Here is a 25,320-nt window from a genome sequence, read left to right on the forward strand (position 1 = left end):
CATGAAAGTATGAAGAAAGGTCCTGACCCGAAACACCAACAAGCCTTTTCATCCAGAGATGCTGCCTGACCCGTTGAGTTGGGTTTAGTTTAGTTTAGAGATAAAGTGCGGAAACAGGCCTTTCGGCCCACTGAGTCCGCACCGACCGGCAATCCCCACACATTAACACTACCCTACACACACGAGGGCCAATTTTACATTTACACCATGCCAATTAACCTACAAACCTGGATGTCTTTGGAGTGTGGGATGAAACCAGAGATCCCGGAGAAACCCCACACTGGTCACAGGGAGAATATACAAACTCCATAGAGACAGGATCAAACCCGCGTCTCTGGCGATGTAAGGCAGCAACTCTGCCGCTACGCTACCATGCTGTAATTTACTCCAGTTAGTCCAGCACTCTGTGCCTCTCTTTGGTATAGGAACATTTCTCACATAGGAACAGTTCCTTGTTCCCATGTGAAGATTCAAGTGTGTCCAGCATTGTTTTTCATCTATTAAACAGGGCTGTGTTTAACTTTGCTAATTTCTTCTCGTTATGAAACAGGAGAATCGCATTAACAGGGTTCGACAAGCAGCCGAGATATTCTTGCTGCAGGTTGTTGAGCCAGGATCACTAGTTGGAATTGTCACTTTTAATTCCGATGCCAAGATTAAAACACAGTTGAAGACTGTTGATAATGACAATGTGAGGAAGGACCTTGTAAAACTACTACCAACATCTGCCAGTGGAGGAACAAACATCTGCAGTGGGGTTCGGGATGGTTTTAAGGTAAGGCTGTAAAGATTCCAGTTATGAGTGGGTTAGCATATAATGAGCGTTTGACAGCACTGGGCCTGTACTCGCTGAAGTTTAGAAGGTTGGGGGGGGACCTCATTGAAACTTACAGAATAATGAATGGCATAGATAGACACCATTATGCCTTTCATTATTCTGTGGAACTCATTGCCGCAGAGGGCAGTGAAGGCCAAGTCAGTGGATATTTTTAAGGCAGAGATAGACAAATTCTTGATTAGATCGGGTATCAATGGTTATGGGGAGAAGGCAGGAAAATGGGATTCAGAGGCAGAGATCAGCCATGATTGAATGGCTGAGTGGACTCAATGGGCCAAATTGTCTAATTCTACTCTGTAGCTTGTGAACTTGTAAAGTTTGGGGAAGTTTTCAACAACACAGAACGTTTAGATATTACATTTTGCTCTCCTTATTGATAACCGACTGCATTGCAGGTACTTTGCGGTGATGACGGCGCTACTAATGGCGATGAAATTATTTTGCTCACGGATGGAGAGGACGAAGAAATTAGCAGTTGCTTCAAAGAGGTGGAAGAGAATGGAACCAAAATCCACACCATCGCACTGGGACCAAAGGCAGACAAAAATCTGGAGGAGCTCTCAAGAAGGACAGGTAACCAGCAATAAATAGCCACACTGTTGGTATCTGGGAGCTCAGCAAATGAAGGGTGGAGAGGAGCAGAGGTGATTTGCAAAGATGTTTGTCCATGATGGAGCTCTTCAGTATCTGAGGAGAGAATAGATGTTGTCCTGTGAATGATGGAGGCTTCAGAGGTTACCTTATAGAGGTGTACGTAATTGGGAGGGACAGAACTAGGAAACCTCTCCCCTCTCTCCCCTTTGCAGAGATGTCGATAACCAGAGGGTGTAGATCCAAGGATAAGGGGTAAAAAGTTTGGAGGAGATCGGAAGAATCATTTTTTTCAGCCAGAGGATGGCTGGAATTTGGAATTTACTGCCTGAGTGTTTAGTTTAATTTAGTTTAGAGATACAGCACGGAAACAGGCCCTTCGGCCCATCAAGTTCGCACCGGCCTGCAATCCCTGCACATTAACACTATGCCATGCACTCTAAGGACAATTTTTGCATTTACACCAAGCCTATTAACCTACAAACTTTGGAGTGTGGGAGGAAACCGAAGATCTCGGAGACAACCCACGTGGGTCACTGGCAGAACTTACAAACTCCGTACAGGCAGCACCCATAGTCAGGATTGCACCTGGGCCTCTGGCGCTGTAAGCTCATAGATCTGCCACTGAGTCACCGTGCTGCCCCTGGATGGTGGAGGCAAAGATTCTGCCAATGTTCAAAAAATATCCAGATGATCACTTGAATGACCAGGTATAGAAGGATACAGTCCACATGCTGACAAAGGGAATGAGTGTAGTTTGGTATTTGATGTTTGCTATGCACAGAATGAGACAAAGATCCGCTTTCTGTGTTCTATGGCTCTTTCTTTCAAGTTTTTTAAATTAATTGCCCTGGGTTTTAATTGAAATTTCTGATAGATTAATGTTTTGCTCATTTTTGAGCCGAGCATCAACAGTAAGTTGGCAGCCGGTGAATCAGAGATGTTTGGACATGGGGACTGGGCGATGTATAGTCTGTCCTGACATTCAATATGATCATGGCAGAGTTGCCCCATGCTCAACTCCTCTTCCCGTGGCCCTCAAGTGCCTCATCTTTCAAGGATTTGTCAACTTACTCGTTAAATACCTCCAATGATCTAGCTTCCACATCTTTTCAAGTGGAGATTTCTTAAGATTCACCACTTTCTGTGAGATGAGGTGCCCATGTAAATCATTTTTAAGTGTATATCCCCAATCCCGTTACTTTGTTCTCTTGATCAAGATTCTCCACCTAGTGGCAACTTCTTGGCCTCTAGCAGTTGTTCTCCCTCAAGATCTTCCATGTTTCAATAAGATCATTCCTCAGTCTTTGAAATTCCAAAGATAATAGATCTATTTTATTTTGCTGATTGTGATGGGAAAAACCTCTCACCCCTTTGAATTAACGTTGTGAATCTTTCAGACTGCCCCCAATCCGGCATACCCATTATTAACAAGGACCAAAACTGTGCACAGATGTGGGCTCAGCAGCAGACGGTACAAACTCTAACAACACTTTCCTACTTCAAAACCCCAACCCTTAGGCAATAAAGTCCAATGTGCCAATTTTACTTCGGAGTCACGTGAGTGACTACGTGAAGACCCCGTCCAGCACGCATGCGCGACATAGCGTCTCACGCAGTGCACAGCAACGGACGGGAGTACGAGCTCTCCCGCAACAATTTGAAAACAGACCTTCAGGGAAGCAAATCTTACTCTGAGGACATGATGTTTTCGAAACCCTGTTCTGTTTTATTTTTAAATAGGAATGGAACAGGGAAAACACCAAGGAAGGTCGTTCCCGTCGGGCTGCTATGGACCAGGAGGGTTCCAGCAGTGGGGGGCGACCGGCGGCACCTGGACCGCACAACGCTGCGGTCCACAGTCACCGACAGCATTCCGAGCCGAGCCCAGCGCTGCTAGCATAGCTCAAAAGGGAACGTTGGCGACCAACCGCAGCGGGCTGGATGAAAGGCACAACGGAAGTCGGACCGGCCGGTTCACTCAGAAGAGCCCGGCATGGTAGACTCCCGCCCGAGAGTGGCTAAAGGTGACCGTTTCAAGCCTTATGGAAAGGCCCATGGAGCAAAAGCTCCAGCGAGACTTGCTCAAGGAGATGGGGCAAGCTCGCCAAGGGAGCACAAACACTCCTTCTCCAGTGCACTAACAGCACTGGCCATCGCATCTCCCTCAACAGAGGGGAGCATTGGCGACCAGGACTGGGCTGGTCAAGAAGAGAGGTCACTGGATGAAGAAAATCGGGAGTATGCTTGAGGTAGAGGACCAGGAAGAGCTGCTGGGTGTGGTGAGCCGCTACGTGGCAACACCGCGAGCGGGACGGCCGTTACAGCCTAAATTGGCGGCCAGTTTACTACCTGTCCTTTAAACCTCTCCAAGACAGGTAGTCATTGAGGTGTTGGACTTTATCACTCCTCCCCAAAATTGCATTTGCTCAATGTGCCTGCCATTACTGGGGGTACATTGAGCAGGGTATTTAAACCCAAAAACTTAAAATTGCAAAAAAATGTTGATACCCCTGATGTCGGCTATCATTTCACATGCTCATTCCATGGACAGGGTTGACATGCCAAAACACCCTGGCTCTACTGTGCAACACAGTATGTGATTGGCAACCTCCAGAAGGAGGTCATAAGACCTGCCCTCAACCTCAAAAATTCGCAGGACTGTGTAGAACGCCGGCCTCAGAACCACAGATCCTGCTATTTGGCAAAGAATTACCAAATCAAGCCTAAAATCTGGACGAAGAATCCAAGGCATTTGGCCTCATGAGGGCAGGACCTGGAATGAGCAAACCATGCAAAACCCAGACGGCAGTACCTCTACGCATCCACCAGTAGGCGTCCACTTCATGGTACTGGTGAAAGCTCGGGGCCCGCATGCCATCCCCGCAAGTCTTTCGGGACAGGGCCCAGGGCGAGCCCCATGAAAAATGTGCCACCCCCCAACAACACCACCCCGACAGACAAGAAACCAGAAACCGAAGAAATGAACACACCACCAAACAACTGTGGAGGTAGGTGGGTATGGTTCCTAACATCACATAAAAGGTGAGGGGATTGTGTTAACAGGGGGGGAAACTACACCTATTTTTGGAAGCATGAAGAACTATCACACTTAGTAGTTATATACCAAAAAGTATTCAAGGATAAAAATTGAATTTAAGAAAAATTTGCCACCAGTTTAGCATGCACCCGAAAGGGGTTTTACCCTCTCACTGAAAAGAAAACAGGAGGGACAAACTGAACTGGAGAAGTTACATACAAAGGGGTCATAAAGAAGTCTAAATATGAACCTTTGGAATTCATATTAAATTTACTAAAACCAAAAATGGACTTAACCACATTGAATACTTTCGTCAGGTATACACACTTTAATGGAAAACATTTGTAACTGCCAAACAATGGATTTCCTAAGGATACTTTATGGCATTGACTTAAAAGATGCATACTATTCAGTACCCATTCATAAAGATCATCAGAGATAGCTAAAAATTTACCTGGATGGGGTAACTATGGCATTACAAATTATTGACTAATGATCTAATATGAGCCAAAACTGTTTTCCAAGATATTTAAACCAGCCCTGACACTATTAACAAAACATATTGTCATGGCATATCTCGATGATATTTAACACTAGACAAAACCATGGAATTAGCTAATTCAGCAGCATTAGCCATTAAAAACTTATTTAGCCTTGGGCTTTGTCACATATCCAGATAAATCTATGTTGACACCATCCACAATTATTGACTATCTGGTATTCAATTAACTCAGTCCACATGTCTACAACGTTGCCAAAAGGAAAGTCAGCAGAATTGGCACAAACCTGTAACAAATTAATGGTTAACAATCAACCAACCATTCGACAAAGTGGCAAGGGTAATTGGGAAATTAGTAGCAGCATTACCAGATACTTAACTTGGACCTTTGCATTAGAGCAAAGGTGCTAGCGTTTTAAACAACATACAGGTCATTTTGACTGAACCATGAAATTGCCTATTTTCAGACCTATAATGATGGAAAGAGAACATTTGGCATAGTTCCAGTCCCATCATTTATCAATAATCCATATCCAGAACAGGTGGTAGATGGACTAATCTAGAGTCATCACTACTGCAGACACTGGACATAAAAACTAGTTGGAAATGTTGGGTGCGTTCTATGGGTTAAAAGCATATTGTTCAAAAGTGCACCATTTTGCATGTTCGTTTACAATTTGACAATATCACAGTGATGGCCTATACTAACCACATGGGCGGGATAAAATCGATATCATGTGACAATTTGATCAACACAAACTGGTAATGGTGTGTCGACAAACATACTTGGCTATCAGCAACTTACCTACCAGGTAAGCTAAATACTGTGACAGACATGTTAAACCCCAAAGTATTTGCTGAAATTACAAAGCAATATGGAACACCAGATATCGATTTCTTTGCATTCCGACTGAATCACCACGTACCGATGTATGTCGCTTGGGAACCAGACCTTGAGGCAGCGGCGATGGATACATTCTCGCTGAACTGGGGGGAACTAATCTCTATGTTACCCCCCCCCCCCCTTTCTACCTCATCAGTCAGGTACTACGCAAAATACAGATGAACTTTGCTTCGGACTTTTAGGTAGCACCCGACTGGCCTACACAGCCATGGTTCCCAGTGATCCTTGACAGGGTCATTGAAACCCCTGACCATTCACAGTGGACCAGATCTACTGATCCACCCTGTATCAGGCGAAAGTCACCCATGCCATGACAGAATAAGCCTACTGGGTTGCAGATTCCAAAAAGGCCTTTTGATGGACCTGGGATTGTCAAATAGGACCATAGATACGATGACAGCATCTCACCGACTTCCACCAAGAAACAATATCTCTCCAGTATAAGAAAATGGGAAACATACTGCTCGATAACAGAGACAACCTACTAATCAACCACTATATCTATGTACCAGAGTTCCTGGCCAGCCTTCACCACGATGAAGGTCTGAACTATAGCACTATCAAATGTGCTGGAAGTGCACTGTCAGCCTATCTAAGACAGGCACCAAGGGAAACAGGCCATAGGGTAACACCCCAAGAAAAAGACGTACCTTGCACACCATCAGCTTCTGCCCCTACGGGTCTCGTCCACTGGTGGCCAAATTAATGAGAGGTACCTTCTATTCAAAACCCCCTAGACCTAGATATACCAAGATCTGGGATGTCAGCGTTGTCCTGACATACCTAAGGGATGGCCACCAGCCAGATCCCTTACTCTGAAAACAACTACCCTGTATACGGCCATGCTGATGGCTTAGTCTCAGCATAAGGGACCAGTCCTTTTACCTACTCAGACTGGACAATAGGGTCATAACATCAGACCAAATAACATTCACCATTCAGGAGCTGGTAAAACTGTGTAGACCAGGAACTTTCAGGACTCATTATGGAATTCCAGGCATACCCACCTGACCACTGTTATGTGTCATGACTCACCTTCTACAATATATCAACACAACCTAAAATTCCCGAGGGAGACAAAAAGCAATAGGTCAGCCACAAAAAAGCCACTGGGTCAGGCTACCGAGTCAAACCATCTCTAGATGGCTCAAACAGGTATTGGGAGCTGCTGGAGTGGTAACCGATATTTACACATCTCACTCCACCAGAGCAGCATCCATGTCGGCGGCTAACAGTATGGATGTGCCATTGGACCTACCCTGGTAACAGTGGGGTGGTCCATGGAAAGAACTTTTCAAACATTCTACAACAAGCCATTATAAAACCGGTTTCACTTGCAGAGAGAATTTAGATGCTGCAAAAAAAAAAAAAATACAATTTAAGCCCGGGGGAGCATTAATTTCTTTGTTATTATTTTCAAATAATACCATTGTTGTTTTACAAACAGATTCATGTTTGATTAAGATAACATACTTCCTCCCTTGGATGACCGGCAGCGAGTGAAGTATGGACTGTTACACGGTTTGAAATCACAGAGCTTTAAAATCTTCTCGTAGTCACTCACGTGACTCCGAAGTAAAATAGTAAGATTAAACGAGAACTTACCAGTTTGAAGTTTGATCTGTATTTTATGAGGAGTTACGATGAGGGATTACGTGCCCTCCGCTCCCACCCTCAATTACAGAGATCATCTGGTATCTTAGTTCTCCTTATCTTTACTATGTTTATTTCAAGTATTGTGTTGTCTGTGATTCCACACCGCTGCTTTGAAGTATGTCGCGCATGCATGCTGGACGGGTTCTTCACGTAATCCCTCATCGTAACTCCTCATAAAATACAGATCAAACTTCAAACTGGTAAGTTCTCGTTTAATCTTACTATTTTACTTCGGAGTCACGTGAGTGACTACGAGAAGATTTTAAAACTCTGTTTGAATGGAAAAATAAGACTAATACAAGGAGATGTGTTCGGAAGAGCGATGTATATGATTTTAAATTCATCTATTTGAGGTTCGGGAGCAGGGTCAGGTTCTATGTGTTGTACCTTCTGATCGGTTATAGACCACCTTAGAAACAATATGCAAGATGTTAATATGATAAGAGGGGGTCAGGGAATAACATTTTGTAGTTGGAATGTCAAGGGAATTAATGAACCAATTAAGAGAGGTAAAGTTTTGGCACATCTAAATTTAATCAAAACAGATATAATATTTCTACAAGAAACACACCTTAAAAAGGAATCTCAACATAGACTTAAAGCTAAGTGGATCGCTGAGTCATATCATTCCTCCTTTTCCCATAAGTCCAGAGGAGTTGCAATACTAATTCGTAAAGGAATACCTTTTAAGAACTCTTCAACAATAGTGGATATTGATGGTAGATATATTATATTAGTTGGAGAGTTAAATGGAGAAAAAGTGATTCTTCTTAATGTTTATGGGCCTAATTTTGATAACCCCAAGTTTTTTAATAAAACATTTAATAAAATTCCTGAATTTACACAATATAAATTAATAATTGGAGGAGACTTCAATTGTACATTAGATCCATACTTAGATAGATCATCAAGGCAAAAAAAAGTAAAATCTCAATCAAGTGTATTTCTAAATTCATTTATTAATACCACTAATATTAAGGATGTCTGGAGAATAGAAAACCCAACTGGACGGGAATATTCATTTTACTCACCAGTACACAAAACATACTCAAGAATAGATTATTTTTTAGTTGACTCTACGTTTATCCCATTTATTTATAATTCAAAATACCATAACATTATAATCTCAGATCACGCACCTGTAACATTCATGATTAAATTAAATGGAATGTCCGAGAAACAAGCATATTGGAGATTTAACCCACAAATTTTGAACGAAAGATCATGCCAGGAATATATTATTAAACAGATTCAAATATTTTTTGAGGTAAATGACAACCCTGACACACCTACTTCTCTTATGTGGGAAACGTTTAAAGCGTATGTTCGAGGTACATTAATTTCTGCTCAAGCATTTTATAATAAAGAGAACAGGATTAAGCAACAAACATTGGAAATTGAAATCAAGCAACTAGATATAGAAAATGCGAGAATGCCATCTACTTTAAAACATAATAAAATTGCTGTATTGAAATATAAATTAAATAAAATGTATTCAGAACAAGTAATAAAACTTTATCAAAAAACCAAACAACTACATTTTGAATTTGGAGACAAACCACAAAAATTATTAGCACGTCAGTTACGAAAAATGGAAGGGGAAAAAACAATTCATAAAATTAGAACAGAGACAGGAGAATTATTAAAAATGCCCAAGGACATAAATGATAGATTTCTCCAATACTATCATAACCTTTATTCAACTAAAACTGTAGCACAATCAGAAGGAATAGCAGATTTTTTAATAAAATGTAATTTAAAAGGTTTAGATTCAAACGATAGAGAATTATTAGAAAGGGAGATTACGATAAAGGATATTGAGGAGTCTATTGGCTCTTTAAAAAATGGTAAAGCAGTAGGACCAGATGGTTTAGGTTCCGAATTTTATAAAAAATTTTATGATTTGCTTAGCCCACGTTTACAAAGACTGTATGAGTATATATATACTCAACAGAAACTTCCAGACACTTTAAATGAATCAATAATAACACTTATTCCTAAAGCTGATAAAGATCTGGAAGACCCGGGATCATACAGAGCAATTGCACTTTTAAATACAGATCAGAAAATTTTAACTAAAATACTAGCGCATAGATTAAGTACAGTGATGAATAAATTAATACACCCTGACCAAACAGGCTTTATTCAGAAACGGTACTCATATTATAATCTAAGAAGATTATTTAATATTATATATTCCAAGAGAATTATTAATGAAGATCTAGCAATAATTTCACTTGACGCTGAAAAAGCATTTGATCAGGTCGAATGGCCTTATTTATTTTCGGTGATGGAAAATATGCAGCTAGGGGAGAAATTCTGTACATGGATAAAACTGTTATATACAAATCCCACGGCTAGAATATTTACAAACCAAAGGTTGTCACCTAAATTTAGCCTATCTAGAGGTTGTAGACAAGGATGCCCATTATCTCCATTATTATTTGCGCTTGCTATTGAGCCACTGGCAGAAAGAGTTAGGGGGCATCCGGAAATACATGGGTATAACACAAAGGACACAGTGAATAAAATTTCTCTATACGCAGATGATGTATTAATTTACATTACAAAACCAGAAATTAGTATTCCAAACTTATTAAAGCTAATAACCCAATTTGGTTCACTTTCAGGATACAGAATAAATTGGAATAAAAGTGAAATTATGCCAATAAGGGAACATAACAAACAGACAATACAACAATTTCCATTTAAAATAGTAAATGAAAAATTTAAATATCTAGGTATTTATGTAACTAAGATATATACATCATTATTTAAAGCAAATTTCCCCCCATTACTGAACAAACTACATAAGAATATTCAATACTGGAAAACACTTCCTATCTCAATGGTAGGCAAAATCAATGTCATAAAAATGATTTTTTTACCGCAAATATTATATCTTTTTCAGACAATTCCGATATATCTGGCAAAAAACTTTTTTTAAAAATTGGACTCTATTGTTAATGATTTTATCTGGGATTATAAGAATCATAGGATAAACAAAAGACACTTGAGTAAATCAAAAATAAATGGAGGCTTGGTTTTACCCAATTTTTTGTTTTATTTCTGGGCAGTTAACATTAAAAATATGAATTTCTGGTTGGAAGAAATAGATCATCAACCAGACTGGTTAAAAATGGAAAAGGAAGATTGTTTACCTTTTGATATCGGTTCGATATTATTTGCTACGTCTAAATTAAACAAAAAAATTTATAGGGAAAACCCTATAATATTTAGTGCTATACGAATTTGGAAACAATTAAAAAAGACATTAAAATTAGATAATTTATCACTTTTTCTTCCAATTGTGAATAATCCTTTGTTTAAGCCTTCATGGTTGGACGGGGGTTTTACACAATGGAAGAATTATGGAATTAAAAATATGGGACAACTTTACAAGGAAGGCACTTTTCTGACATTTCAGGAATTGCAACAGACTTATGGACTTCGAGGAAATGATTATTTCAGATATCTTCAACTTAGAGATTATGTAAAATCGAACTCCCAAAATTTTCGAATTAGAAATTCAGAAATTCTTGATGAATGTTGGAACAAACATCCTAATACAGAAAAATTAATATCTTATATATATAATATCTTATTAGACAGTGACATTCCTTCGACGGACTTACACAGACAAACATGGGAAAAAGAATTAAATCAAGTAATAACGAAAGATACTTGGGAAGAAAGTTTGCAACACATACATCAGTGTTCACTAAACGCCAGACATTCTCTAATACAATTTAAAGTAATACATAGGTTACATTATTCAAAAACAAAACTACATAAAATTTTTCAACATATCTCACCTATATGTGATAAATGTCAACATTTAGAAGCTACATTATCTCATATGTTTGCAAACTGTATAAAAATTAAAAAATTCTGGGTAAACATTTTTAGTATAATATCTAAAGTAACCAGCACACAATTGGACCCAGATCCAAAATTAATAATACTCGGAATATTAGAATTAAATCAAACACTTAGAACAACACAAAGAAACTTTATTGATTATAGTTTAATAACAGGAAAAAAATTAATTCTAAAATTTTGGAAAGGCCCTACGGCCCCCACAATCAAAATGTGGATTATAGAAATGACGGAGACCTTAAACGTGGAAAGAATCAGATTTTCCCTGTTGGACAAACAGGAATTATTCGTTGGAACATGGTCTCCTTTTATTGATTACTTAAAGGGTCAGAATGGTTCAGCACAGGAACCTGACTAGCACGCGGGCTAAAGAATGGATGAAATACTATACTCTGAAATGTACGAATATATCTCGAATGAAGTCTTTTTTATTTTAATACATTTTTCCATTCTTCTTTAACTATCTTTTTCCTTTTTTTTTTTTTTTTTTTTTTCCTTCTTTCTTTTCTTTCTTTACTTCATCTATCTCTTTAGTTCTATCTAGTTTAAAAAAAAAAAAAGGCAAAAAGTATTGGAGACAATGTAATAATAATTGACAATATTATCAATTTTAAAATGTAAGACTAATGATGTAATTAGGTTATGTACCTATCTCCAATAAAAAATATTTTCAAAAAAAAAAAAAAGTTCTCATTTAATCTTACTACAGGTGCACAACCTTTTATCCGAAAGCCTTGGGACCAGACACTTTTCGTAATTCGTAATTTTTCGGCTTTAGGAATGGAAGATTTTTAGCGTAGATTTTAACGGCTTGCTCAGTGGTAGAGTGCTCGGCTCATATCCGCAAGGTCGCGAGTTTGCGCCTCGATCCCGGCAGTTACTCGATCACGAGTTTGAGTCTTCAATGTAGTTTTTTTCTTGCAGAATAGGAGAGAATAGGGAGGGTTAGGCTGGGATCATTCTCTGCGAGATTATCTTAGTGCGGGAGACAAGTGTAGGAGAGGTGTACTGACTGTGTGGGCAGAACTTTGGAAGTGATTGCCCACCATTCTCAAAAGCCGCTGTGTCTCCCTGTCCCTCCAACTCCAGAGGAATCCGCTCCCCGATGGGCCGCTACGGCGACAAATGGCAGTTCGCCCACAGTTCGAGCTGCGCCACCCCAAGAACAAGACGTACCTTGCACACCATCAGCTTCTGCCCCTACGGGGAGCGTGTTCCTCTGGAGTTGGAGCGGGGCTGGGCTGGAGTTGCTGATCTGGGATCTCCGTGCTTGCAGTGGGCCTGGGGGTCGGTGTCCCGATGAGGGGGCGCAGCTCGGGCTGTGGGCGAACTGCCACTTGTCGCCGTAGCGGCCCATCGGGGAGCGGCTTCTGGTGGTCCTGACGTCTCCGGCCAGTTTGCAGTTTTCCTCTGGAGTTGGAACGGGGCTGGGCTGCTGCTGGCTGTGGGTCTCTGGGATCTCATGCTTACTGTGGGCCTGGGGGTCGGTGTCCGGTTGGTCCTGACGTCTCCGGCACTGACCTGCTGGCATCGCCGACGTGAAGACAGTGCAAAGCCCCCGCGCCGGTGCAATGGGCGGAGAGCTGGAGAGGGGAGGGAAGGGGTCACACACATGGCCGGGAAGCAGAGGGGTGTAGGTGGGGTGAAACTGAAGGGAGCGACAATCTGTTGCTGCCTGCCCGCTGAGTTAAAAAGTTCCCACGCAAGACTCACGATACACTGGGGATTTAGTTCCCCTTTCTTCGTGGACCGACCGGAGGTTCCGCTGTCACCTCTGCGGGCCGCCCTCGGTGAACGTCTTCAAGACCTTTCTTCAAGGACCGAAAAAATGTCCGCTATTCGGAGCTTTTCGTTATTTGGAATTTCGGATAAAAGGTTGTGCACCTGTATTAGCTTTGCAACTACTTGTTGCACCTCCCTGCTAAATATTTGTGATTCATACACCAAAACATCTCATTCCATTCTCATGAACCAAGTACAGACGTACTTGGTTCATCTACAATCTTTCTCCAGGTCTTTTCCCAAGTTATTTCCCACTTAATCAACCCATTTATATTCTGTTGCGGACTCCAAATATCCTCTCTGCCACACGCCCCCTCCCATTAGCACATCATTGCCTGACGTAGACTTTAACAGCCTGTCCCACTAGGTGATTTTTTAGGCGACTGCCGGCGACTGTCACAGTCGTAGCAGGTCGCCGAAAAACCGGCAACAGGACTAAATACACTCTGCTCCCTCCGCCAAGTCTTTCACCTGCATCAACAATTATTGAGGGCCACTAAACAATCTTTGGGGGCTCCCTGGTCACGTCTATCCATCCAGCCAGAAAATGACCCATTTCTTCCAAATCTCTGTCTTTGTTGTGATTACCAATACCTAAAGCAAACTTACCACAAAAGTCTTGCTTTACCCACAGCAATTGAGCAGTATTATCGCCACCGGTGTTGCAACCAAGTTCAATCCATTTAGTAGTTTTATTTTGAATTTTTCAAAGGGCGGATCTCACTTTACAGGAATTTGTAAGGCCTAATTTTTTTTATTCAGTTCTGAATGGACATTGACCATGGATAATGGATAATATGTGAGTTAAGGATTATTTTATGTTTCATTTAATAGGTGGTCTACAGCTCGCAGTCACTGATAAAGTAGACGAAAACGGACTCAATGATGCTTTCACTGGATTAGTATCAGAAGATGGTGACCTTAGCCAACAGGCAATCCAGGTTTGATAGCGTTAGAGAATTATTTTGCATTTATTCTCACTCTACAAAGTGTTTTACAATACAATATCAGTCTGTTTCCTTGATTCACAGCTTGAAAGTTTAGGAAGGAGTATTGATAAAGGTGGTTGGTTTAGTGATATCGTTTCTATTGATAAAACCATTGGAAACAACACATATTTTGTGGTCACTTGGGAGGATAGTAAACCGGGTGTGATCCTCCATTCCCCCAGAGGGAAGATCTACACTCAGAGGCACTTTCAATCCGAGGACGCAACACACACAGCACGACTCCAAATTCCAGGCACTGCAGAGGTACGTTCGAAAGCACCTGAAACATTATTTTGAATGTCTCTCCACAGATAAGTTCAGAAGTGATGATATTAATAATAATAATAACTTTATTTATAGAGCACTTTAAAACAACCGCAGTTGCAACAAAGTGCTGTACATGACTGATCATGGACAAGAAATTATTACATAAACAATAAAAAAAAAACCTTAAACGAAGGACTAAAAACAATAAAAATTAAAAAACATTAAAAGCACTAAAAACAGGAGCAAAGTCTCAAGCAGTGTCGAAAGCCAAGGAATAAAAATGTGTTTTAACACTGGTTTTGAAGATGGACAGTGAGGGGGCCTGTCTGATGTGCAACGGCAAGGTGTTCCAAAGTGCCGGAGCAGCAACAGTGATGTGAGCAGAATTAGGCCATTCAGCCCACTCCGCCATTCAATCATGGCTGATCAATCTCTCCCTCCTAACCACCTTCTCCTGCCTTCTCCCCATAACCCCTGACACCCGTACTAATCAAGAATCTATCTATCTCTGCCTTAAAAATATCCATTGACTTGGCCTCCACAGCCTTCTGTGGCAATGAATTCCACAGATTCACCACCCTATGACTAAAGAAATTCCTCCTTTTCTCTTTCCTAAAGGAACGTCCTTTAATTCTGAGGCCATGACCATTGGTCCTAGACTCTCCCACTAGTGGAAACATCCTCTCCACATCCACTCTATCCAGGCCTTGATGGAGCTGACTCCTTTTTCTGGTAGTTTGTATTTTATTTTCTATTAACTTTACAATCAATTACTCGTTATTCACACCCATTCCCGTTAGGCTGCATTGACCATGTACTGTCTATTTAATGCTATTCATCCTCAAATTCAGGGACAGTTTCTTCATAGCTATTATCAGGCAACTGTACCATCCTACCACAACCAGAGAACAGTCCTGAGCTGCTATCTACCTCATTGGTGACCCTTGCACTATCTTTACTTTTGATCAGACTTTGCTGGCTTCATCTTGCACTAAAGGTTATTCACGTTATTCCCTTTATCATGTATCTGTACACTGTGGACAGCTCGATTGTAAACATGTATTGTCTTTCTGCTGACAGGTTAGCATGTGACAAAAGCTTTCCACTGTACTTCGATACATGTGACAATAAATTAAAATCAACTCAACCTCCTGTGACAGGTCCCAACTTTATATGTGCTGCCGATTATTGACCTATTCAGTAATTGGGATGAGGTAAATGATTGGGCATTTTGGTTGGCATGGACAAGTTGGGCCGAATGACCTGTTTCCATGCTAAACTATTCTATGTCTATGACTTTATGTATCAGATGCATTGGAATTCCTTCATCTTTAAGTTATCCCTATGTCAATTTGAACCTTTAATACCATTCCTTCTTCACCACTGGCATCAAGATCTTGGAATTTTCAACATAACTGGGTCGAGGGAGCTTAACAACACTGTGTTAGTTCAAAGAAAAGGCTCACCACCATTTTCTCAAGAGTCCCTTGCACCTAGATAGTAATTAATCCCATTGTTAAGCTTTACTGATTTTAAATATCATCTAGATATCACAGGAACTTGTCTAGGAAGGAACTGCAGGTGTTGGTCTACACCAAAGATAGATGACACAAAATGCTGGAGTAACTCAGCAGGACAGGCAGCATCTCTGGAGAAAAGGAATGGGTGATGTTTTCGGTTGAGACCCTTCTTCAGACTGAGCTTCAGGGGAAAGGGAGAATAGAGATATAGATATAAAGATATGCAAAAGAGAGATATGAAATGGTACAAAACTATGCAAAAGAACAAATCGAAGCTACAGAAGGCTATGGAGGACATCAATTGATATTTTTAAGGCAGAGAAAGTTAGATTTTTGATTAGTGCAGGTTATGGGGGAGAAGGCAGGAGAATGGGGTCAAGAGGGAAAGATAGATCAGCCATGATTGAATGGCGGAGTAGCTGAATGACCTAATTCTGCCTCTTATGAACCCAGCAACGATGATGAAGGAAATGTGGAGACCACAATGGTCCAATGTTGGCTGTGGGGAAGGTGATAACGCAGAACTTGTCTGTTTTGATATCATTGTCCTTGGATTAACCCTGACCATTTATCTCCCAGGTAGGGAACTGGGTTTACAACATCACAAACTCTGGAAAGACGCAGAAGGTTACGATGACCGTGACATCTCGAGCAGTGGATGAGAATGTTGCCCCCGTTACCGTTAACCCCAGGGTCAGCTGGGAGGATCCCAAAAGCCCGATGGTTAATTACGTGGAAGTCTCTCAGGGGTTTTTACCAGTCTTAAATGCGAAGGTGATAATCATTGTTGAACTTCCCAGTGGTGTCACAGATGAACACAAACTTTTCGATAATGGCGTAGGTAGGTTACATGAAAATGTCTGAGAAATAAAATTGGAGTTTGCGTGAATTGTTAACAGTGCCGTGACTGTAAGGTGAACATTTGGGAGTGATCCATTGACAAAGAGTGGACTGGTCATAAGTTCTTGGAACAGAATTAGGCCATTTGGCCCATCAAGTCTACTCCACCATTCAATCTTGGCTGATCTATCTTTCCCTCTCATTGTGTGGGTAAAGGACCTTTTCTATTGGGTTCCAGCCATGAGAAATATTTATCCCTGATGTAATCCAAGCCAGAAGTTCAAGGTGAGGCGGGGAAGGCTTAACAGGAACCTGATGGGTAACTTTTTTCACACAAAGGGTGGTGGGTATATGGAACGACCTGCCGGTGGAGGAAGTTGAGGCAGGTATTATTGCAACATTTAAGAAACATTTAGGCAGGTAGGAGTATTTTCTATTTGCTAATTTCATCGTTTGTGTTCCTTCGTTATCACCTCGGCCCCAGCCATCAATGGACCATTGTGGGCTCCACCTGCCCAGCGTCATTGATGCGGACTCTGCTTTGTTCTGTAGCTTCCCATACTTCTAGTTTCCCTCTCCCTGACTCGTTCTGTTGAATGGTCTCACCTATTCCTTGTCTCCAGAGATGCTGCCTGACCCCGCTGAGTTACATTTTGTGTCTATATTCGGGGTAAACCAGCATCTGCAGTTCCTTCTTATACATGTTTGCCTTTACTTGCTTTCAGGGGCTGATACTCGCAGGAATGATGGGGTTTACTCCAGGTATTTCCTGAACATTACTGGACGTGGAAGGTACAGCTTCAAGGTGCGTGTTGAGGGAATTGAAGGGCCCTCAAACCTGACTAGCAAGAGAGTGGGGGACGCCATTTACATACGGGGACTCACCATTGATGGTAATAAATATTTGGCAATGCAAACGAAGACAATGAAATATATCTTTGCAGTGGTTTGTGATGTCGTTTAGTTTAGAGATACAGCACGGAAACATGGCCTTCGGCCCACCGAATCCGTGCCGACAAGCGATCCCCACATACCAACGTTAGTATTACACACACTAGGGACAATTTAACCATTATGCCAAGCCAATTAACCTATAAACCTGCACGTCTTTGGAATGTGGGCAGAAACTGATGGTCCTGGCACAAACCCAAGCAAGTCGTGGGAGAACATACAAACTCCATACAGACAGCACCCTTAGTCAGGTTTGAACCCGGTTCTCTGGCGCCCTATGGCAGCAACTCTACCCCTATGCCACCATGCCATGCTAGCCATTCTGAGCCATTGAACAGCAAGTTTGTTTTGGATCAAACTTACAGGGCAACATGTTAGCGCAGCAGTAGAGTTACCGCCTTACAGCGCCACAGACCCAGGTTCGATCCTGACTACAGGTGCTGTCTGTATGGAGTTTGTTCATTCTCCTTGTGACCTAAATAAATACATAGATACATAGACAATATGTGCAGTAGGCCATTCGGCCCTTCTAGCCATTCAATGTGATCATGGCTGTTCATCCACTATCAGTACTCCGTTTCTGACCTACCCATATCCCTTGTTTCCGCTAGCCCTAAGAGCTCTATATAACTCTGTTTTGAATGCATCTAGTGAATCGGCCTCCACTGCCTCCTGAGCCAGGAAATTGCACAAATTCACCACTCTGGGTGAAAATGTTTTTCCTCATCTCAGTTCTAAATGGCCCAACACTTATTCTTTAACTGTGGCTCCTGGTTCTGGACTCCCCCAACATCAGGAACATGTTTCCTGCATCTAGCGTGTGGAGTCCCTTAATAATTGTATATGTCTCTATACGATCCCTTCTCATCCTTCTAGATTCCAGTGAATACAAGCCCAGTCGCCCCATTCTTTCATCATATGACAGTCCCGCCATCCCGGGAACTAACCTCGCTGGGTTCCCTCAAAAGCAAGAATGTCCTTCCTCAAATTAGGTGGATTTTCTCCGAGATCTTCGGTTTCCTCCCACACTCCAAAGATGTACAGGTTTTATAGGTTAATTGGCTTGGTATAAATGTAAAATTGTCCCTCGTGTGTGTAGGATAGTGTTAATGTGCGGGGGAACCAAATTTCGTTAGAACCTCAAGAGGTTCAAATGATAACAAATAAATTGTATTGTATTGTATTGCTAGTCGGTGCAGACGTGGTGGGATGGGGATGGGAAAGGGAGTTGAATTGGTTGACAACCGGGAGGTTCCCGTAGGCCTCAGCGGCTGAACATTGCAACCAGGAGATGTCGTAAACCTTATTGTAAGATCTCACGTGGACAATGTTTGCTGACGCTCCTGTTTCTGATTGTACATCTTTATGACTCATTGCTGATGCATTTTCCTTTGCCAGGGACTGATACTAAAAACAGGGATGTACTGAGTGGACCACTCATTTATTTCTTGGCTTATGAAACACCGCCAGAGACCTGGATTCGATCCTGATTACGGGTGCTTGTCTGTATGGAGTTTGCACGTTCTCCCCGTGACCTGTGTGGCTTTTCTCAGAGGTACATTGATGGCCTCCACAGCCTTCTGTTGCAATGAATTCCACAGATTCACCATCATCTGACTAAAGAAATTCCTCCTTGTCTCCTTCCTTAAGGAACATCCTTTCATTCTGAGGCATTGACCTCTGGTCCGGGACTCTCTCCCTAGTGGAAACATCCTCTCTACATCCACTCTATCCAAGTCTTTCACTATTTAGTAAGTTTCAATGAGGTTCCCCCCCCCCCTCATCCTTCTAAACTCCAAGAATCTACTCACCGATTCCTGCGCTCCCCAGAGTTCAGTTTAGTTTATTGTCAACTGTACCGAGGTAGAGTGAAAAGCTTTTGTTGCGTGCTAACCAGTCAGCGGAAATACAATACATGATTACAATCGAGCCATTCACAGTGTATAGATACATGGTAAAGGAAATAACATGAGTAACATTGAGTGCAAGAAGAAGAATGTTTGGCTTCCCACACTCCCTTTAAATTTGCTGAAACTTTGTCCCCCATGTGCTCTAAAACTTACCAGGTTCAGTTTTAGTTTTAGGTTTTAGTTTTAGATATACAGCTGGGAAACTTCAGCCCATCGAGTCCACACCTACCATCAATCACCCGTACACACTAGTTCTACGTATTCCTACTTTCTCGTCCTCTCCCTGCACACAAGGGTTAATTTTACAGAGGCCAATTAACCTACAAACCCACACGTCTTTGGAAACTGGAGCACATGGGAGAAATCCACTTGGTCACTGGGAGAACGTGCAAACTCTACACAGACAGCACCCGAGGTCAGGATCAAATCCGGGTCTCTGGTGCTGTGAGGCAGCAGCTCTACCAACTGGAAACTGTGATTTTCTCATGTGAAACATCTAATGGGAAATGTGTAAGTCGAAGCATTAATAGAAATTTATCTGGTGATTCCGGATGAAAGGATGGCAGATTAATTTTCTTGAAAAATAGGTGAGTTTTCATGATGATTGGAGTATTGTGTGCAGGTCTGGTCACCACATTACAGGATGATCAATGTACCAAAAGCCTTATTTACCACCTGATTCACATTTCACTCCAGCATCAGGGAACAGTGATATTGTGCTAATGACTCTGGCTGATGGTCAGGATGTGCTGCTAGCTCTTTTGAGTGGCTTCAATATTTCTCATGCTTACTTCCAGCATCGCGACAAAGGGAATCAGGGTGAAAATGTCAGAATAGATCCATTGTGCCTGCTGTTCCCCAACAGGAGGCACTCAGGATCTGAGTGGAAGTATTCTTGTTCCTGACTACTTTCCATATTCGTGTTCAGTGCTGGTTTGGTCAATGGATTCTGGATACTGGAGATAAATGTCTTTCCTTCCACACAGGTGTTGTTCATCCGAATCCGCCAAGACCCACCGTCAGTGAAGAAAATCTCGTGGCACAGATCGGAAACTTCAGCAGGGTCAAATCTGGAGGAGCGATTTCAAATCCCGTGGACATTCCCGTTGTCAACTTCCCGCCGAGTAAAATCACGGACCTTGAAGCAAGAGTACTTGAAGATAGGATTGAGCTGGAATGGACCGCACCAGGAGCAGATCTGGATCAAGGAACAGGTAAATGCTCCCATATTTATATGGGGCTTACAGAGAAAAAAAAATTCCAGCAATGAAGTGATCAAATAGCTGGGGAAGATAGATACAAAATGCTGCAGTAACTCAGTGGGTCAGGCAGCATCTCTGGAGAGGGGGCACCTCATTGAAACTTACTGAATAATGTAAGGTCTGGATAAAGTGGATGTGGAGAGGATGTTTCCACCAGTGGGAGAGTCCAGGACCAGAGGCCAAGCCTCAGATTAAAAGGACATAGTCATGAGGGAGATGAGGAGGAATTTCTTTAGGGTGGTGAATCTGTGGAACTCATTGCCATAGAAGGCCGTGGAGGCCATCAATGGATATTTTTCAGGCAGAGGTAGATAGATTCATGATTAGTATGGGTGTCAGTGGTTATGGGGAGAAGGCAGGAGAATGGGTTGAGAGGGAAAGATAGAGCAGTCATGATTGGATGGCAGAGTAGATTTGATGGGCTAAATGGCCTAATTCTGCTCCTATCACTTATGAACTTATGAACTTGAAGGAATAGGTGACGTTACGAGTCGAGAACCTTCTTTAGATCTTGACCCGAAACATCACCGATTCCTTTTCTCCTGAGATGCTGTCCCGCTGAGTTACTCCAGCATTTGTGTCTACCTTCGGTGTAAACCGGTTCCTTCCTACACAAATGGTCAAGGAATTCTGCTGACCAGTTGAGGTGTGACACAATGGAAGTAAATTGACCAGGAAGAAGGAACATGTAACTACGAAGGCAAGGAAAGCCTGGTGTTTTGGAGAATTTACTTGTCGAATCACACAACATGGAACCAGACTCTTCGACCCATGAGTCCATGCCTCTGGAACGTCGGAGGATGAGGGGAGACTTGATAGAAGTACATAAAATTATGAGAGGCATAGATAGATAAGGTAGACTTCTGGAACCTTTTTATCCCTGTGTGAAAGTGTGCTACACCAGAGGGCATAGCTATAAGGTAAGAGCGGTAAAGTTTAATGGAGATGTGCGGGGCAAGTTTTTTTTACACAGAGAATGGTGCGGGCCTGGAATTCACTTCCAAGGGTGATACAGGCAGATACAGTGGCATTTAAGAGACTTTTAGATAGGCATATGGAAGTACAGGAATATGGACCATGTACAGGCAGATGAGATCAGTTCAGATAGGCATCTACTGTAGACAGGCCTATACGTTTTACATATGCTAGATAATGTCACACAGAATAATTTAAGATTTCACAGTGATCATTGTTGATAGTCAGACTACATCACCATAGTTCAGATTATTCAGAAATGTATCTTTCTATGTCCTGTTCCCAAAACAAGTTGTGATGCAGCCCAACAGTATTCCCGGGATGGCGGGACTGTCATATGTTGATAGAATGGAGCGGCTGGGCTTGTACACTCTGGAATTTAGAAGGATGAGAGGCAATCTTATTGAAAGATATAAGATTATTAAGGGATTGGACACGCTAGAGGCAGGAAACGTGTTCCTGATGTTGGGGGAGTCCAGAACCAGGGGCCACAGTTTAAGAATAAGGGGTAGGCCATTTAGAACGGAGATGAGGAAAATCTTTTTCACCCAGAGAGTGGTGAATCTGTGGAATTCTCTACCTTAGAAGACAGTGGAGGCCAATTCTCTAGATGCTTTCACGAGAGAGTTAGATAGAGCTCTTAAAGATAGTGGAGTCAGGGGATATGGGGAGAAAGCAGGAAGTGGGTACCGAATGTGGCTGACCAGCCATGATCACAGTGAATGACGGTGTTGGCTCGAAGGGCCGAATGGTCTACTCCTGCACCTATTGTCTATTGTATGCTTTCTACCGATCCAAGATACTCCTATTTGCCTGTGTTTAGCCCATATCCCTCTAAACCTTTCCTATCCATGCACCTGTCCCAAGTGTCTTTTCAATGCTGTTGTCGTATCTGACACAACTAGGTCCTCTGGCAGCTCCTTCCATATACCCACCACCCCTGAGTAAAAATTGGTGCCCCTTAAGTTTCTATTAAATCGTTCCCCTCCCACCTTCACTGATGTCCTCTGTTTTTTGATTCCCATACTCTGGGTAAAAGATTCTGTACATTGACCCTGTCTATTCCCCTCATGATTTTATACACCCCTGTAGAACCACCCCTCAGCCTCCTTTGCTCCTAGGCTGCACAACCTCTCACTACAGCTCAGGCCCTCGAATACTGGCAGCATTCCCATAAATCTGCTCATTACTCTTTTCAGCATTTTTGTTCAAACACCACAATCAATTTCCATGTCTAAAGGTTGATACCCTACATTGGGCACAATACTGAAGGTAGATACAAAGTGCTGGAGTAAAGGGGCTATCCCACTGTACAAGCTAATTCAAGAGCTCCCCGAGTTAAAAAAAAAATCAAACTCGTGGTAAGCACGTAGAATGTACGTATCGGGTACGTCGGAGCTTGGGACATCTCTTAGTGGCTCATAACGCTAACGGCAGGTACTCGGGAAATGCGGTAAGCTCGTGAAGACTCGTGAAGATTTTTCAACATGTTGAAAAATGTCCACGAGAGCCCTGAGTACCTAAGAGCAGCTATTACCATAATTCTCCGAGTTCGAATCAGGAGAAACTCGGGAGAACTCTTAAATTAGCTCGTATAGTGGGACAGCCCCATAACAGGCATCATCTCTGGAGAACATGGATAAGTGACGTTTTGGGTCGGGACCCTTCTTCAGACTGATTGAAGGTGAAGGTGGTGGGGGGGTGGAGAAAGAAAGTTGGAAGGGAGGAGAGGCAGGACAGAGCATGGCTGTTAATCACGGAAGAGGAGCAATGAGAGAGGGTCTCGCAGAATTCCCTTTGAAGGGAGGAGAACTTCAAAGTGGGCAGACCACAAAGAGATTTCACAGTGGGGCTGTCAAAATGTAAAATGTTTTGAAGAACATCCCCGCCTCCTGAGTTATTCCAGCATTTTGTGTCTTTCTTTAGTAAACCAACATCTGCAGTTCCTCGTTATTACTGTCCTGAAGATGATGTCTCAACTAGTAATTTGCTATAAATTAGCAAAAGGTTCATTTTAGGCTTTACAGATACAGCGTGGAGAGAGACCATTTGGCCCACCGAGTCCGCACCGACCTTATGCTCGCATTATCTAACATTAGGGACAATTTACAATCTTTTCCAAAGCCAATTAACCTAAAACATGTACATCTTTGGAGTGTTGGGGTAAACCAGAGCACCTGGAGAAAACCCACAAGGTCACAGGGAAAACGTACAAACTCCATACTGACAGCACCAGTAGTCAGGATTGAACCTGGGTCCCTGGTACTGTAAGGCAGCAACTCTACCGCTGCGCCATGTGAAACCCAATCTGTTCTCTTTTTCTTGTACCTTTAATCATCAAAATATTTTTTCCAGCAATATGTCAATGCATTCATTTGTTTCTTATCTTTATCAGCATCCTACTATGAGATGAGAATGAGCAACAAATTACTGCTGCCACATAGTTTCTCCGGAGCTGAACAAGTTAACTTGACGGAGTTGAATCCACAGCCATTTGGCTCCAAGGAAATGTTTATAATTGTCCCTGAAAGTACCAAACTGGAGAAAAGAACGACCCTCTACTTTGCCATCCTTGCTTATGATGAAAAGAATCAGCCTTCCAAGATGTCCAATGTTGCCATGATTACTTCCGTTGAGCCTCTGCCTATCATAGACAATCACAGACCAAGAACTATTTTGATCACAGTAATAGTGTTGCCTCTCGTTTGCTTGGTTGTAGGATTACTGATCTTTTGGTACAAACTAAAAGGGAAACAAGAAGATGAGGAGAGGTTGCAATAGACAGCAAGAAGATAAACACAGAATGGGTCAATGGGTCAGACAGCATCTCTGGGGAGAAGGAATAGGTGACGTTGAGGGTCGAGACCCTTCTCCAGATGAGAATCAGGGGGAATCACCTAATTCTTTTCTCCAGTGATGCTGTCTGACCCGCTGAGTTACTTGGCTTTTTGTATCTATCTTCGGTTTAAACAAACATCTGCAGTACCTTCCTACACATTTTGTATACAGAGAAAGCAAGTAATTATGTTATTAATCCAAGCATTTACTTTGTTCTGATTTATTATGGGCGTGGGTGGTGGTGAAAATCAAAGGAATTAACTCGAGTTTTTCTGAGGCTCTTTATGTTCCTTTCCCCAACAACTGGGAGAAATCCCTGGGAAATTCAGCCCTTATCCTCTTAGGATTGGCGTGAATATCAACAAAACCTTTTCACTGTACCTCGGTTCATGTGACTATAAACTAAACTCAAACTCAAAATTAAACTCAAGATCGCGTGGTTTTGACTATTGAAACCACTGTGATAAACTTGGAACAATCCTAATGCTTAAACATTATATCTCTCCAATCTGTCTAGATTTGTTGCTTTTGAAGAATGTTGTGCGTTTATTTTTAACTGACATGGAATCCGTATAATTG

The 25,320-nt window shown here is 42.1% G+C and overlaps 1 protein-coding gene across 1 annotated transcript in view; it reads left to right on the forward strand.

Annotated features, from left to right (window-relative positions):
- LOC116977399 (calcium-activated chloride channel regulator 1-like) overlaps positions 1-24,830 on the forward strand; it is a 45,267-nt gene extending 20,437 nt beyond the window's left edge. The window contains exons 7-14 of the mRNA XM_033027828.1: positions 551-775; positions 1,234-1,411; positions 14,024-14,130; positions 14,221-14,442; positions 16,545-16,806; positions 17,531-17,698; positions 20,653-20,880; positions 24,299-24,830. Coding sequence (XP_032883719.1) covers positions 551-775; positions 1,234-1,411; positions 14,024-14,130; positions 14,221-14,442; positions 16,545-16,806; positions 17,531-17,698; positions 20,653-20,880; positions 24,299-24,684 — 1,776 coding nt within the window. The 3' untranslated portion in view covers positions 24,685-24,830. The remainder of the gene's footprint in view (positions 1-550; positions 776-1,233; positions 1,412-14,023; positions 14,131-14,220; positions 14,443-16,544; positions 16,807-17,530; positions 17,699-20,652; positions 20,881-24,298) is intronic.
- Positions 24,831-25,320: the final 490 nt, after the last annotated feature.

The sequence above is a fragment of the Amblyraja radiata genome, chromosome 10 (assembly GCF_010909765.2).
Source record: "Amblyraja radiata isolate CabotCenter1 chromosome 10, sAmbRad1.1.pri, whole genome shotgun sequence".
Taxonomy (NCBI): domain Eukaryota; kingdom Metazoa; phylum Chordata; class Chondrichthyes; order Rajiformes; family Rajidae; genus Amblyraja; species Amblyraja radiata.